The following is a 13,722-nucleotide window of genomic DNA, read 5'->3' as shown; positions in this document are numbered from 1 at the left end:
ACTGTGGTCAAGCCAGGCGCCTCGGCTCATCTCATGTGAGTCAAATAGCCTTTTTAAGAAATAGCTTAAGAAATGCCAAAGTGATTTCTGTTGGAAGTCCCTAATTATTTGTGAATATACACACTTAATACCAAGGCCCTGGAAATCTTTTTTCTTAAGTTGTTTAGAAAACTTTATAAAATTACATTCTAGAAAGGATATTAGGAGAATTTCACTTCATACAAGGAAGAAGGAACAGATGACCCCCAAATCTATTTCTATCAGTCTATGCTTTTCCATTAGACTGTAAGATCTTCAAAGCCTGTGTATAAATTCAATATACGTATCCAAGAGATCTGCTTATTTATTTTTTAGGACTTCACTAAGGTAGAAATATCTGTAAAATCTTACTGTTGACTCAGCTATTAAACACAGAAAACCTTACTATTAATTTAAAAAAAAGTCCTACCTACTCATTACATGTTCAATACATATTTCAATTAGCAAACTAGGTTTATGTTTTGCCAATTTAATCTCTTAAAGCCATAATCGCTTCATCTCTAAAATGAGTATAAAATACATACTACATAGGGCTGTTGTATTAAGTGAGACAATATTTATAAAGTTCTAAGCTCAGTGAGTGACCCAGAAGAAACATTCCCTACATCATAGGTGTCCTACAGCAAATACGGGCCTCTACAGACAGTGAAGCTTTAGCATAATTGATGACGGCACTAACTGTACGTCCACTTCATGAAGTCTGAGCAGTTCTTCTTTTCTACTTTGAATTAAAGGTGTTTATCTCACACCTTTGCTTTAAATTGTCGGTCAGGTCTATGAAATATCTAATACCATATTCTGGCTTAGGAATAACCCCAAATGATACATTTTTCTTATGGGAAAATCAATTTTATGATGTTATTTCTAGCAATGTGTCATACAAAAAGTAGACGCTACACTTACGTTTACTGATAGTGACTAGTTGAGTCACAGAACAGTAATAATTACCAGAAAAAGTAGATCTGTGTCAATTAGGCTAAGTGATGTGCTTGCACAGACCAATTCAGTCTTTGAAACATTTACTGATAAGAAACCACCATTTACTAAGCTCCACACTAGGCACCTGGGACAAAAAGGCAGGGACCTTTAAGGATGTATAAGGTGGGGACTCAATCATGGAGGCATCCGGTGCAGCAGGGACGTGCTTCCTAAGCAAACACACATCCCCAGGTGGCTATGACCCTAAGACTGCTGGGAAGGCTTCAGAGAAAGCCACACTTGGGGTGAGTCTTGAAGGATGATAAAAATACAAACAAGGCATCCCAGGAGGAAGAAAAATCATGTGCAAAGTTACAGAAGTAATTAACTTGGCATACCCATGCCCTGAAAATTGCAAGAAGTTTAGTGTGAGAAGAAAGATCAATTTAGTAGGACAGGCCTCTAGAAAAGAAAGCATTCTTTTACCTCGTGAGGTAGTAATGAGGTCACATGTTACACTAAGGAATGTGAACTGACAAAATCATTAAGGCATCTGAGCAAAGGATAGACAAAAACCAGCTCTGGGGGCAATGCGATGTTTGGCAGAGAGACTTAAACGAGCAAGAGAGAGTTTCCGAAATCCACGAGAGATCTAATGAGGACCTGAATAAGCAGGAGCAGTGGGAGTGGAGAATGAGGCATGGGCAGGAGAACTATGTGGGTGACACGGTCTGTACTTGCTCACTGAGGGTATTCAAAGAATGGGTGGGAATGACAGTCTCAAATGAGACTCGAATTTCTGACCTGGGCAACCAAGTGATGGTACCATTCACCAAGACAAACTAAATACCAAGAGCAAACCCATCTACCAAAACATGCTTCCTTGAAGAGGACTTCTATTTTAAAAACGGGGGGGAACTTTATCTCTATTATGCTTCAGCCATAAATCAATTATGAAACTAAAAACTAATTCATTAATCAAATTTCTGTTCCCTACTGCAATGCTCAAACTATAGGAATTTATTTAAAACTACCCATAGAGAATCCAGTTGTTTGAAGAGAAATCTCTCCGATGGTTTTCCAAGTTTGGTATACCACACCTGTAGCTCTTGTATTTGACTCTGAGGAGGAAACACAAAGAAAGCTGTTGAGTGATTCACCATCTTCTCTTGGAGGACTTCTAAAACCTGTACCAGCAAGAATGAACCAAGGACAAGGTGCATTCTATTTCTACCTACCAAAAGACCCACCTCAAACCTTAAGTAACAATCATTTCAAAAGTAGGAAGACATTATTCAAGCAAATACTTTATTTCCTACAAACACTGCAGATTTTTGGCAAATGTTAAAAAAAGATTTGTATCTTTGCTTCAAAAATACTCATTATTATTATACCTATATAAAAAGCTTTTTAAGAATTTTCTGGCATTAAAAAACAATGCTTATGCAATTAGTAGAAAGTGCACTGTATATATTTCTGTATTCAAATCTAACAATAGGTAGAAATAACAAGAATTTTGTGTCTTTTTATATCGAATGTTGTAAAGAGCATTGCTGGAAAGCTTCCTCAACTACACAAATGATGCTCTACCAAAAAGAACAACCTTCTTGTAAGTGACTTTTGTTAGGATTCTTCAAAACCACAAAGAGCATTACCTCCTCGTGGCTTCTGTACTTCCTGACTAAAACCAATCAGCAAAGAGAAGACACCAAGTCATTGAACAATGTGTATGAAAACTCTTAATAGCTTATAATATTTCACTTAAAAACTTCTAGCTCATGATAAAATATATAAATTCTCAAATCAAAACCAAAATAAAAGTTCTACTTATTTACTTACAAAAGAACCCTTAAGATCAAACGTAGCAAACTGATGTGACACATTGAAATAGGGAAGAAGTGGTCGTATACACTTGGAATGTTTATAACTCTAAGGAGAAAAAAAATCATGTAAGTTATTCAGATGAGACATAGGACATTTTAAAGAAAAAGTCATTTACTGCACCTAGACTAACAGAAGTCACACTCACTAGGTGACAGAGAGTGTATTCCAAATTCTTAAAGACTATTTCTAACAAAACCTTTGTTGAATGCCTATTGTGTGTGCCTATGCAGTATTGCTCTTTACAACATCAGACTTTTCTTCCATCACCAGTCACATCCACAATGTGAAATGTCTGTTCATTTCCAAGGCAAACCACTCAATACCACAGTAATCCAAGTCTAAACCCCAACCACTAATGCTGAAGAAGCTGAAATTGAATGGTTCTATGAAGACCTACCAGACCTTCCAGAACTAACACCAAAAAAAGATGTCCTTTTCATCATAGGGGACTGGAATGCAAAAGTAGGAAATTAAGAGATACTAGAGTAACAGGCAAATTTGGCCTTGGAGTACAGAATGAAGCAGGGCAAAGGCTAACAGAGTTTTGCAAAGAGAATGCATTAGTCATGGCAAACACCCTCTTCCAACAACACAAGAGAAGACTCTACACATAGACATCACCAGATGGTCAACACCAAAATCGTACTGATTATATTCTTTGTAGCTGAAGATGGAGAAGTTCTATGCAGTCAGCAAAAACAAGACCAGGAGCTGACTATGGCTCAGATCATGAACTGCTTATTGCAAAATTCAGACTTAAATTGAAGAAACTAGGGTAAACCATTGGACCATTCAGGTATGACCTAAATCAAATTCCTTAAGATTATACAGTGGAAGTGACAATAGATCAAAAGATTAGATCTGATAGACAGAGTGCCTGAAGAACTATGGACGGAGGTTCAGAACACTACACAGGAGGTGGTGATCAAAACCACCCCCAAGAAAAAGAAAACAAAAAGGCAAAATGGTTGTCTGAGGAGGCCTACAAATAGCTGAGAAAAGAAGAGAAGCTATAGGCAAAGGGGAAGACGAAGGGTATCGCTATCTGAATGCAGAGTTCCAAAGAATAGCAAGAAGAGATAAGAAAGCCTTCCTCAGCCATCAATGCAAAGAAATAGAGGAAAACAACAGAATGGGAAAGACTAGAGATCTCTTCAAGAAAATTAGAGATACCAAGGGAACATTTCATGCAAAGTTGGGCTCGATAAAGGACAGAAATGGCATGGACCTAATAGAAGCAGAAGATACTAAGAAAAGGTGGCAAGAATACACAGAACAACTGTACAAAAAAGATCTTCACAACCCAGATAATCATGATGGTGTGATCATTCACCTAGAGCCAGACATCTTAGAGTGAGAAATCAAGTGGGCCTTAGGAAGCATCACTATGAACAAAGCTAGTGGAGGTGATAGAATTCCAGCTGAGCTATTTCAAACACTAAAACTGATGCTGTGAAAGTGCTGCACTCAATATGCCAGCAAATTTGGAAAACTCAGCAGTGGCCACAGGGCTGGAAAAGGTCAGTTTTCATTCCAGTACCAAAGAAAAGTATTGCCAAAGAGTATTCAAACTACCACACAATTGCACTCATTTCACACACTAGCAAAGTAATGCTCAAAATTCTCCAAGCCAGGCTTCAACAGTACATGAACCGTGAACTTCCAGATATTCAAGCTGGATTTAGAAAAGAAAAGGAATCTGAGATCAAATTGCCAACATCCATTTTATCATTGAAAAAGCAAGAGAATTCCAGAAAAACATCTACTTCTCCTTCATTGACTACACTAAAGCCTTTGACTATGTGAACCACAACAAACTGCGGGAAATTCATCAAGAGATGGGAATATCAGACCACATTACCTGCCTCCTGAAAAATCTGTAGGCAGGTCAAGAAGCAACAGAATCAGACATGGGACAACAGACTGGTTCAAAATTGGGAAAGGTGTATGTCAAGGCTGTATATTGTCACTGTGCTTATTTAACTTATATGCAGAGTACATCTTGAGAAATGCTGGGCTGGATGAAGCACAAGCTGGAATCAAGATTGCCAGGAGAAATATCAATAACCTCAGATATGCAGATGACACCACCCTTATGGCAGAAAGCAAAGAAGAACTAAAGAGCCTCTTGATGAAAGTGAAAGAGGAGAGTGAAAAAGTTTGTTTAAAACTCAATGTTCAAAATGAATCCATTGGCAAAACTAATACAATTATGTAAAGTTTAAAAATAAAATTAAAAAAAAAAACCTCAATGTTCAGAAACTAAGATCATGACATCTGGTCCCATCACTTCATGGCAAATAGATGGGGAAACAATAGAAACAGTGACAGACTTTATTTTGGGGGGCTCCAAAAATCACTGCCAATGGTGACTGCAGCCATGAAATTAAAAGATACTTGCTCCTTGCAAGAAAAGCTATGACCAATCTAGACAGCATATTAAAAGCAGACATTACTTTGCCGACAAAGGTCCATCTAGTCAAAGCTATGGTTTTTTCAGTAGTCATGTATGGGTGTGAGAGTTGGACCATAAAGAAAGCTGAGCACCGAAGAACTGATGCTTTTGAACTGTGATGTTGGAGAAGACTCTTGAGAGTCCCTTGGACCACAGAAGATCCAACCAGTCCATCATAAAGGAAATCAGTCCTGAATATTCACTGGAAGGACTGATGCTAAAGCTGAAGCTCCAAACTTTAGCTACCTGATGCAAATAGCCAACTCATTAGAAAAGACCCTGATGCTGAGAAAGACTGAAGGCAGGAGGAGAAGGGGACAACAGAGGACGAGATGGTTGATGGCATCACCGACTCGATGGACATGAGTTTGAGCAAGCTCCAGCAGATGGTGAAAGACAGGGAAGCCTGGCGTGCTGCAGTCCACAGGGTCACAAAGAGTTGGACACGACTGAGCAACTGACCAACAACAACATTATATATACCTACTCAAAATAAAACTTAATGGCATTTTGACTGAGTCAGACTTTGAATTCCAGAGTCATCTGATGGCATACAATAAGATTAAACTTATGCTCTGTTTTCTAAGTGATATACATCCAAAAAAAGGAAATGCTTGGGATGTTTTCACCAAGAAGGCATCTCACCCAAGTATAACCTTCAAATGCACAACTTTAGTCAGCTAAATATATACAACAAATCTCATTGTCAACATCACTTTTTCAAAATAATCATTACCATAAAGTAAAGGAAAAAAGGAAAGTGAAGTCACTCAGTCATGTTCGACTCTTTGCAACCCCATGGACCATAACCTACCAAGCTCCTCTGTCCATGGGATTTTCCAGGCAAGAGTACTGGAGTAGGTTGCCATTTCCTTCTCCAGGGGATCCTTCCAACCCAGGGATTGAACCCAGGTCTCCCGCATTGCAGGCAGACACTTTACTGTCTGAGCCACCAGGGAAGCCATCATTACCGTGGTGTGGATCAAAAGAAGTCTGTGACATCGTTCCTACTTTATGGGATTTAACAATCACAGAGGACTTAACAATATAAGGTTCTGGGCCAGGTTTTGTGGGAAATTTTTAAATTGTAATTAGAGATTTTAATACCTCCCCTCAATAACTGACACACAACTAGACAGAATATCAACAAAGATACAGGTGATTTGAACAAAACTATCAAACAATTTGCCTGGATTAACATCTATAGATCACTTCATTCATAACTGCAGAATATGTATTCTTTTCAACTGTACAAGGAACATTTACCAAAGTACACCACATTCTTAGCTATAACAGAAGTCTCCATAAATTCGAAAAGATTCAAGTCCCACAAAGTCTATTCTCTGACCACAACAGAATTAAGTCAGAAATGAATAACAAAAATGTCTGAAAAAAATCTGCAAATATTTACAAATTAAATAACAAATTTCTAAATAATCTATGTCTCAAAGAAAAAAATAAAAGGGGAAATTAGAAAGCATTTTGAACTTACAAAAATAAAAACATAGCACAGCAGGATTTGTGGGATGCCACTAAAACAGAAACTTTAGCTTAAGATACTAGCAAAAGAAGAGCAAATTAAAACCAAAATAAGCGCAGGGTATGGGATTCAGAGATAGAAACTACTAGGTATAAAACAGATAATCAACAAGGGTACACTGTAAAGCACAGAGAAATACAGACATCATATTGTAATAATTTTAAAGGCAGCATAACCTATAAAGTATTGAATCATTATGCTGGGTACCTGAAACTAAGACAATATTGTCAATCAATTATATTTCAATAAAACTTTTAATTTAATTTAAAAAAACAAAGTAAGCAGAGGAAAGAAAATAATAGAGATGAAACGATAAATCAAACAAAACCAGAAAAACAAGACTGTATAATTGAGAAACCAAAAGCTGATTCTTTGAGAAGATTAACAGAATTGAATAAACTTCTAGCCAGACTAATCATGAAACCAGAATAAGAAGAAAGAAAAGAAAAGAAAAGAAAGAAAATACAAACTGCAATTATGAACATTAAGACATCAATACAGTGTATATATATATGTGTGTGTGTGTGTGTGTGTGTGTGTGTGTATATATATATATACATATATATATAAAGAAAACAGCAGGGAATAATAGCAGTAACTTTGTGCTGAGAAATTTAACAACTTAAATGAAATGGACAAATTTCCTTGAAGACACAAAAACCCAAAGCTCACTGAAGAAGATATGGACAAACTGAATATCCCTTTATCTGTAAAGGAAGTTGAAAAACTTATAGTTAAAAAACTTTTCCACAAAGAAAACTATAGCCCCAGATGGCTTTACTGGGAAATTCAAGCCTCCCTGGGAGCTTGGCTCAAACAGGAAGTAAGAGCTAAGGCAGAGCTGTAAACCGCCCACCTGGGCATTGAAGCATGCCCCCATTACGTATACAGAGCCTGTCAGCAAAGGCTGGGACACTTGCTAGCTCCAAACATGAGGAAAGCTGTACCATCATGATCTGACCACTAAGAAAACTGAGCAGAGATTTCAGTGGCCATACATGATAAAGCTTGCAAACTACAGAATCTGTTCAGGAAAGTCACAAAGCAAATTAACAGCAACAACCATGACAAAAAGCAACAACAAATGCTAGAGAGGAGAAAGAATCTGATGTCCAGAGTGTCCAGGTTATTTTATGTAACGTGTCTAGCTTTCAACAAATGATATATATATGATATATGATACAACAAATGATATATGATATTTGCAAAGAAACAGGAAAGAATGGCCCATATACAGATATAAAAGCAGTTGACAGAAACGATGTCTGAGAAAGCCTAGCCATTACCTATTAGATATTATACTTCTTAGACAAAACACATTAAAATATCAGGTATTTAAAAATGTTCAAAGAACTGAAGGAAACCATATCTAATGAGTAAAGGAGAGATCTGCTTCTAGAATGTCAGTGTGAGGAGCTCCATAAATATACTCCCAGCAAAACTGGTGAAAATTATTTAAATAATAATAATGCTAAAGTCTGGAAATGATCCTAAGGGCACACTACAAATACAGAAGTATTCAAGAAAATCTACTAAAACTCGGTATGAGCATCAAGAGTATATGGCATTTAAACCACAAGCCATCCCTCCCTGTCCCTCTCAGGCTGGACTGACAGAAACTCCAGGCCAAGTAGGTACAGTCAAGAACATGGGGCTCCCTCCCTCCCAGTTCCCAGGTGAAGGCAACAATATCTTTGGGAGAGAAGCAGAATATCAGTATTTCTCATGCTCTTTCCCTTCAGCTACTTGAAGAACTGGCAGAATTTCTTTAAAACCAAAGCTGCAAGAAAGATTTTCACGTAACTGTGTAGAATGGGGGAAAAAAGGCATAAAGTTGGGTCCTTCACACCTGGGATGAATCTGAAAGGAAGAGAAGGTTTGCACAGGTGGACCCTCAGCCCAGAGAGTGACCAGGTCAAGCCACAGACTGATCATCCCAGTCCTGGGATCCTACATGGAAAAGAAAAGCTCCTTTTTTTTCTTTAAGGTGTTCAGTTACATTTTATGCTTTTTTTCCCCCAATACTAACAAAGTGAATTAATCCAATAAAAACGACAAAGAATTACCATAGTTTCAACGATGACAGTGAGGTTACCTAAGCCATCCGTCAGAGCTACGTAGCTTCCTCCTCTCTCTAAATGGCCAACTGTCTTCAGGTAATACCAACCTGGTTGAGTAAACTGAGTGGTATGAGCTATAGAAAAGCAGAGAAAGACCCAAATAACATTAAAGTGGTGATAATAGGATTCTTCCAGAAATAAAAAGCTATCTACTTACTTGAGGCTGAAAGAGAACAGAGTATGCCACCCCAAAATGTGCCACTTTAGCATGCGTATTATTTTGAACTGCTGGCAATCAAGACCCAGAAGACTAAAGAAAAAATTTCTCTCTCCTTCAACTGCCTGAAAGAATCTAGATAGGAGACCTGGCCCAGAAAGAGAGCTATTACCAACAATAACTTTTTATCTGAAAGACTTATCTTCATGGCACAGCAAATATCTGTTCTTCTCTTCCAATGAATGGTGTTCTTCCCCTGTAAAGCTCCAGGTCCCTATCTCTTTCTATGAATGGTCTTCTTCCCCTGTAAAGCTCCAGGTCCCTCTCTCTTTCTATAAATGGCCTTCTTCCCCTGTAAAGCTCCAGGTCCCTATCTCTTTCTATGAATGGTCTTCTTCCCCTGTAAAGCTCCAGGTCCCTATCTCATTCCTTTGCTTAGGATGGCATTATAAAGCCTCAATTGCCTGACTGCAAACTTGAGTCCCATATTTTTATGTACAAAATTAAATGGGTTTTTTTCCTGGTGATCTGTCTTTTGTCAATTATTAGATTGACCAAAGAACCGAGACGGTTACAAGGAAAACTTTCCCAAGTATGACTGAGTCTAACAGCTAATTTCTATTTTGGAAAAAATATTTGCCAGCCTCATGTTTCAACTTTTGAGTAATTAGCCTAGTTAAATGGTATAATTAAGGGAATATTCTTAGAATGACTGGTAAAAAATAAATAAACCACACTCTGTCAGTTCAAGACTACTGAAAAACTACTTTATTCCAACAGTAAATAAAGTTATCTCCTCCCAGTTTTTGTTGATCTCTATTTAAATCACCTTAATATAACTACAAAGAATATGGTTTTCAAAAAGTTAACAAAATATTTCAAAAACTAAGCTTTATGGTTTTAAACAAGTTTATTTTCACAATACTTATTTATTGGGCACCTCCAAAGCTTGTCCTAGAAATGTACTGAGTGATACTCCTTGTCTCATTTTGGGAAGTGACAAAATTAACCCCCCAAGAAACAGTGACAAAATTATAAAAGTACGTTAGTTCATTGAAATAATGTGGGACCAACTATGTCAACATTTAAGGAGTTAACCAAATCCAATTTAAGGAGTTAATAAAAATCCAAAACTTACCATTTTCGTATTTATTAAAGAACAACCTGAGTTTAGAATAATGTCATGATTACATGGTTAATGTCATGACTATAAATCCCTGTGAAAAATACATCAACTGGAAAAAAAGAGCTTGGTCTTAGAATAATCAAGAATGGAATACAGAGAGTAGCTTAGTTACCCGAAAGAGTCTTATAAAACACTAGGACAAATCTTGCTAAAACAGAGATACACTTAAAACCAATGTGTGCACATGTGTGCGCACACACACACACACACACACACACAGTGTTTCTATAACTCCCTCTAAATGCTTTCTGCTTTGTCTCTTAGAAAGAAAGGCAGGGAGTGAGGGATGGGATCTGAACCATACCTGATACCCAGATAGGAGCTTCCACCACGTAGTGCCCACTCCATGGCTCCTGAGCAGTCATCAGTCCACAACGCCCATATGGCAACTGCTGATAGTAACTGGCCACCAAGTTCCAAGCAATGGTGCTAAAAGATTGTTTGATAAAAGAGAAACACCAAGCAGCTTGTAATAAAAGTGTAAATGTCTAGAAGCCTATAGTATAAAAGACCTTAGCAAAGTTTACACAAATATATGCAAGTGGTAAAATTACCACCCAAAACAAGAAAATTTAAGTTGCCTAAGTTCACCCACATTTTGAAAAATCAAATGAGGGATGCAATATTTTTAATAGTGAATCATATAATAAAAAATACAAATGTATATGAAGTGCACAATTTTTACTGCACAATGGTATAACCAGAAAAAGAGTCACGACCTACCAGTACCACAAACGTGAGTCAAATACAGATAAAGACTTTATCTATACCTGCTTTCTTTTTGACAATCAGCCTTCTTAATGCCCCAGTTTCATGACATAATTTCATGACCTGACTCAGCGGCTGTAAAGTTTTACAATGAGAACTCTTAAGAGTTCTTAAGAGTTCTTAAGAGTCCGACTGCCAGGGCTCAAGTGATGGTGTAGGCAGACAGGGCAGGGGAAGAGAACCACACATAACTCTCTTGATACAAGAGGAGCCATTTAAGGCCTAAGCCACTTTGTGGTCTAAGCCTGCCCACAATGCTTGCCCCTGCAGAAGAGGTCTCAGTAGTAACTGATTTTAAGGGAACAAAAGCATCTAAGTCAGGGAAATAACTTAACCATATCTAAGACAATATATCAGACCCCAAAATAAGCTCTATTTCTGTTCGCAGCTTCCTGCCTTCTCTTTCTAGAGCTGACACATGTTAGGTATAGGACGGATGAACGAAATAAGGCAAATGCTTAAATCACTGAATTTAGGTTGTAAGACTATGGAAGTCCATTGTACTTTTTTTTACTTATTATGCTTTGAAATTTTTCAAAATGAAAACCTTTGAAAGTTTTAATAACTTACGAAGTCATGTAGCCATTGACGTAATTCTGATTCAATATGCGACCCCAGCAGCCTGCACCCATATCACCATTTACAGTGCTAAAATCTTCAGAAGACCAAAGCTTCTTCTTAGTCAACCTAGCATCCTTTACTGTAAGTGTCCCAGGGTAATGAGCTCTAGAAAAGAAAGAGAGGGAGGAAATGTAAAAAGTCAGAACAGGCACTTCCATATATTTACTGAGTAAATACCCTCCCTGGTAGTTCCACTGGGAAAGAATCCGCCTGCAAGGCAGGAGACCCCGGTTCAATTCCTGGGTCAGGAAGATTTGCTGGAGAAGGGATAGGCTACCCACTCCAGTATTCGTGGGCTTCCCTGATGGCTCAGCTGGTAAAGAATCTGCCTGCAATCTGGGAGACCTGGGCTCAATACCTGGGAAGGGAAGATTTCCTGAAAAAGGAAACGGCTACCCACTCCAGTATTCGGGCCTGGAGAATTCCATGGACTATTCCATGGGGTCACAGAGTCAGACGCAACTGAGCAACTACAACTTTCATTGAGTGAACAAACATATGTGTCTTTGCCAAGGTTTTCTATCTTAAAACAATGGGCAACTTCCAGGTAGATGTCAGGCTGTATGTAAGCATCTGCTTCCCACCCCTGGGTCTCAGGATGCCCTGAGGATGAGATGCACTTACAACGAACAGAAGCGGGGAGATCATCAGTGGGAAAGACCTCTTCCTGGAAACCATAACAAGAAGGGAAGGATGTCGACAGATGGAGGCAGCAGAAGAGGCCTAGAACATTCCAAGAGATGAATGAGGTGGAGACAGGATTCAGACTTCCCAGGGGATGTAGTGAGCTTGGACAGTAGAAAGGAAGGAGTGAAATAGAAAACCAAAAGTAAGACTTCCCTGGCAGCCCAGTGCTTAAGAATCCACCTTGCAATGCAGGGGACGCAGGTTCAATTCCTGGTCAGGGAGCCCACATGCTGTGAGGCAATAACGACAGAAGTGCACAGGCCACCACTAGAGAGGTTATCACAAGGAAGACCCAGTTGATTTGTTATAAAGAGATACAGTATTTATTTAATTAAAAAAAAGACTAATGAGCTTATTACATAAAGTATCAATAGTATTTCCTCCCCTGCTCTACCCCTCATACAGAGAAAGACAGCTTGGCATTTATTCCCCAGCAAAAACAAAAACACTAAAACAAAACCAACAAAAACCCAGAGGACTCTTCTTTGAATAAAAATAAGAAGTTATTAAACCCAGAGCAGTGGTGGTTCTCAACTTGGGTGACTCTGCCTGGTGGAGAAGCCACAGCAGGAGTTGCTACCGTTCTCTAGTGTGCAGAGGCCAGAGACGCTGCTAAACAGCCTACAATGCCCCTAGCATGTCCCCACAGCAAAGAACTATCCAGTGAAGAACATCAAAGTGCAGAGGTGGAGAAACCCTTCCCAGAGCAATGAACTTCTCCCTTCTTCTGGCATTTGGGAGGAGTCAACTGAAATATAAATGTACATTTAGTGTTCCAAGGCTAAAATATTGTCATAATGATGGTTGTGGAAGTGACTGATTATTGAATATAAAAACAATTAAGAAATTTCAAATGTAAAATAGAAAAGAGGCTAACAGTATAAGAGTTAGCACATGAACTCCAGGGAGAAGAGTGTGTACTTCTTAAGCCAACAACTACTGACAAAAAATTTAACAAAAATACAAGCAAAATAACAGAGACTGAATCATATTACAATTCTTATCTTTGTGGTTTGGAACAGTAGTATTCTTAACATTAAAAGAATGATTGTGAAGACCTATTTTAGTCTGGAAAATTCTGAAGGAGATGGAACTTCCAGACCACCTTCCCTGCCTCCTGAGAAACCTGTATGTTGGTCAAGAAGCAACAGTTAGAACAGGACATGGAACAACGGGCTGGTTCAAAATTGGGAAAGGAGTAAACCAAGGCTGTATATTATCACCCTGCTTATTTAACTTATGCAGAGTACATCATGCAAAATGCCTGGCTGGATTAAGCACAAGCTGGCATCAAGATTGCCAGGAGAAATATCAATAATCTCAGATATGCAGATGATACTACCCTTA

The 13,722-nt window shown here is 38.3% G+C and overlaps 1 protein-coding gene across 4 annotated transcripts in view; it reads right to left on the bottom strand.

The window, feature by feature from the left end:
* The window catches only part of GALC (galactosylceramidase), a 57,605-nt gene that overhangs the window by 13,032 nt on the left and 30,851 nt on the right, over positions 1-13,722 (bottom strand). For all 4 annotated transcript variants that reach the window (XM_086319340.1, XM_086319343.1, XM_086319344.1 and 1 more), the window contains 5 exons: positions 11,638-11,793; positions 10,604-10,728; positions 8,903-9,030; positions 2,797-2,886; positions 1,992-2,078 (listed from right to left, as the gene is read on the bottom strand). In XM_086319340.1, coding sequence (XP_086175466.1) covers positions 1,992-2,078; positions 2,797-2,886; positions 8,903-9,030; positions 10,604-10,728; positions 11,638-11,793 — 586 coding nt within the window. The remainder of the gene's footprint in view (positions 1-1,991; positions 2,079-2,796; positions 2,887-8,902; positions 9,031-10,603; positions 10,729-11,637; positions 11,794-13,722) is intronic.

Source organism: Bos grunniens, chromosome 10 (assembly GCF_055505025.1).
Source record: "Bos grunniens cultivar Pamir isolate PY7600 chromosome 10, Bosgru_T2T1.0, whole genome shotgun sequence".
Classification (NCBI taxonomy): domain Eukaryota; kingdom Metazoa; phylum Chordata; class Mammalia; order Artiodactyla; family Bovidae; genus Bos; species Bos grunniens.
This window is presented reverse-complemented; position numbering and strand designations above follow the sequence as displayed.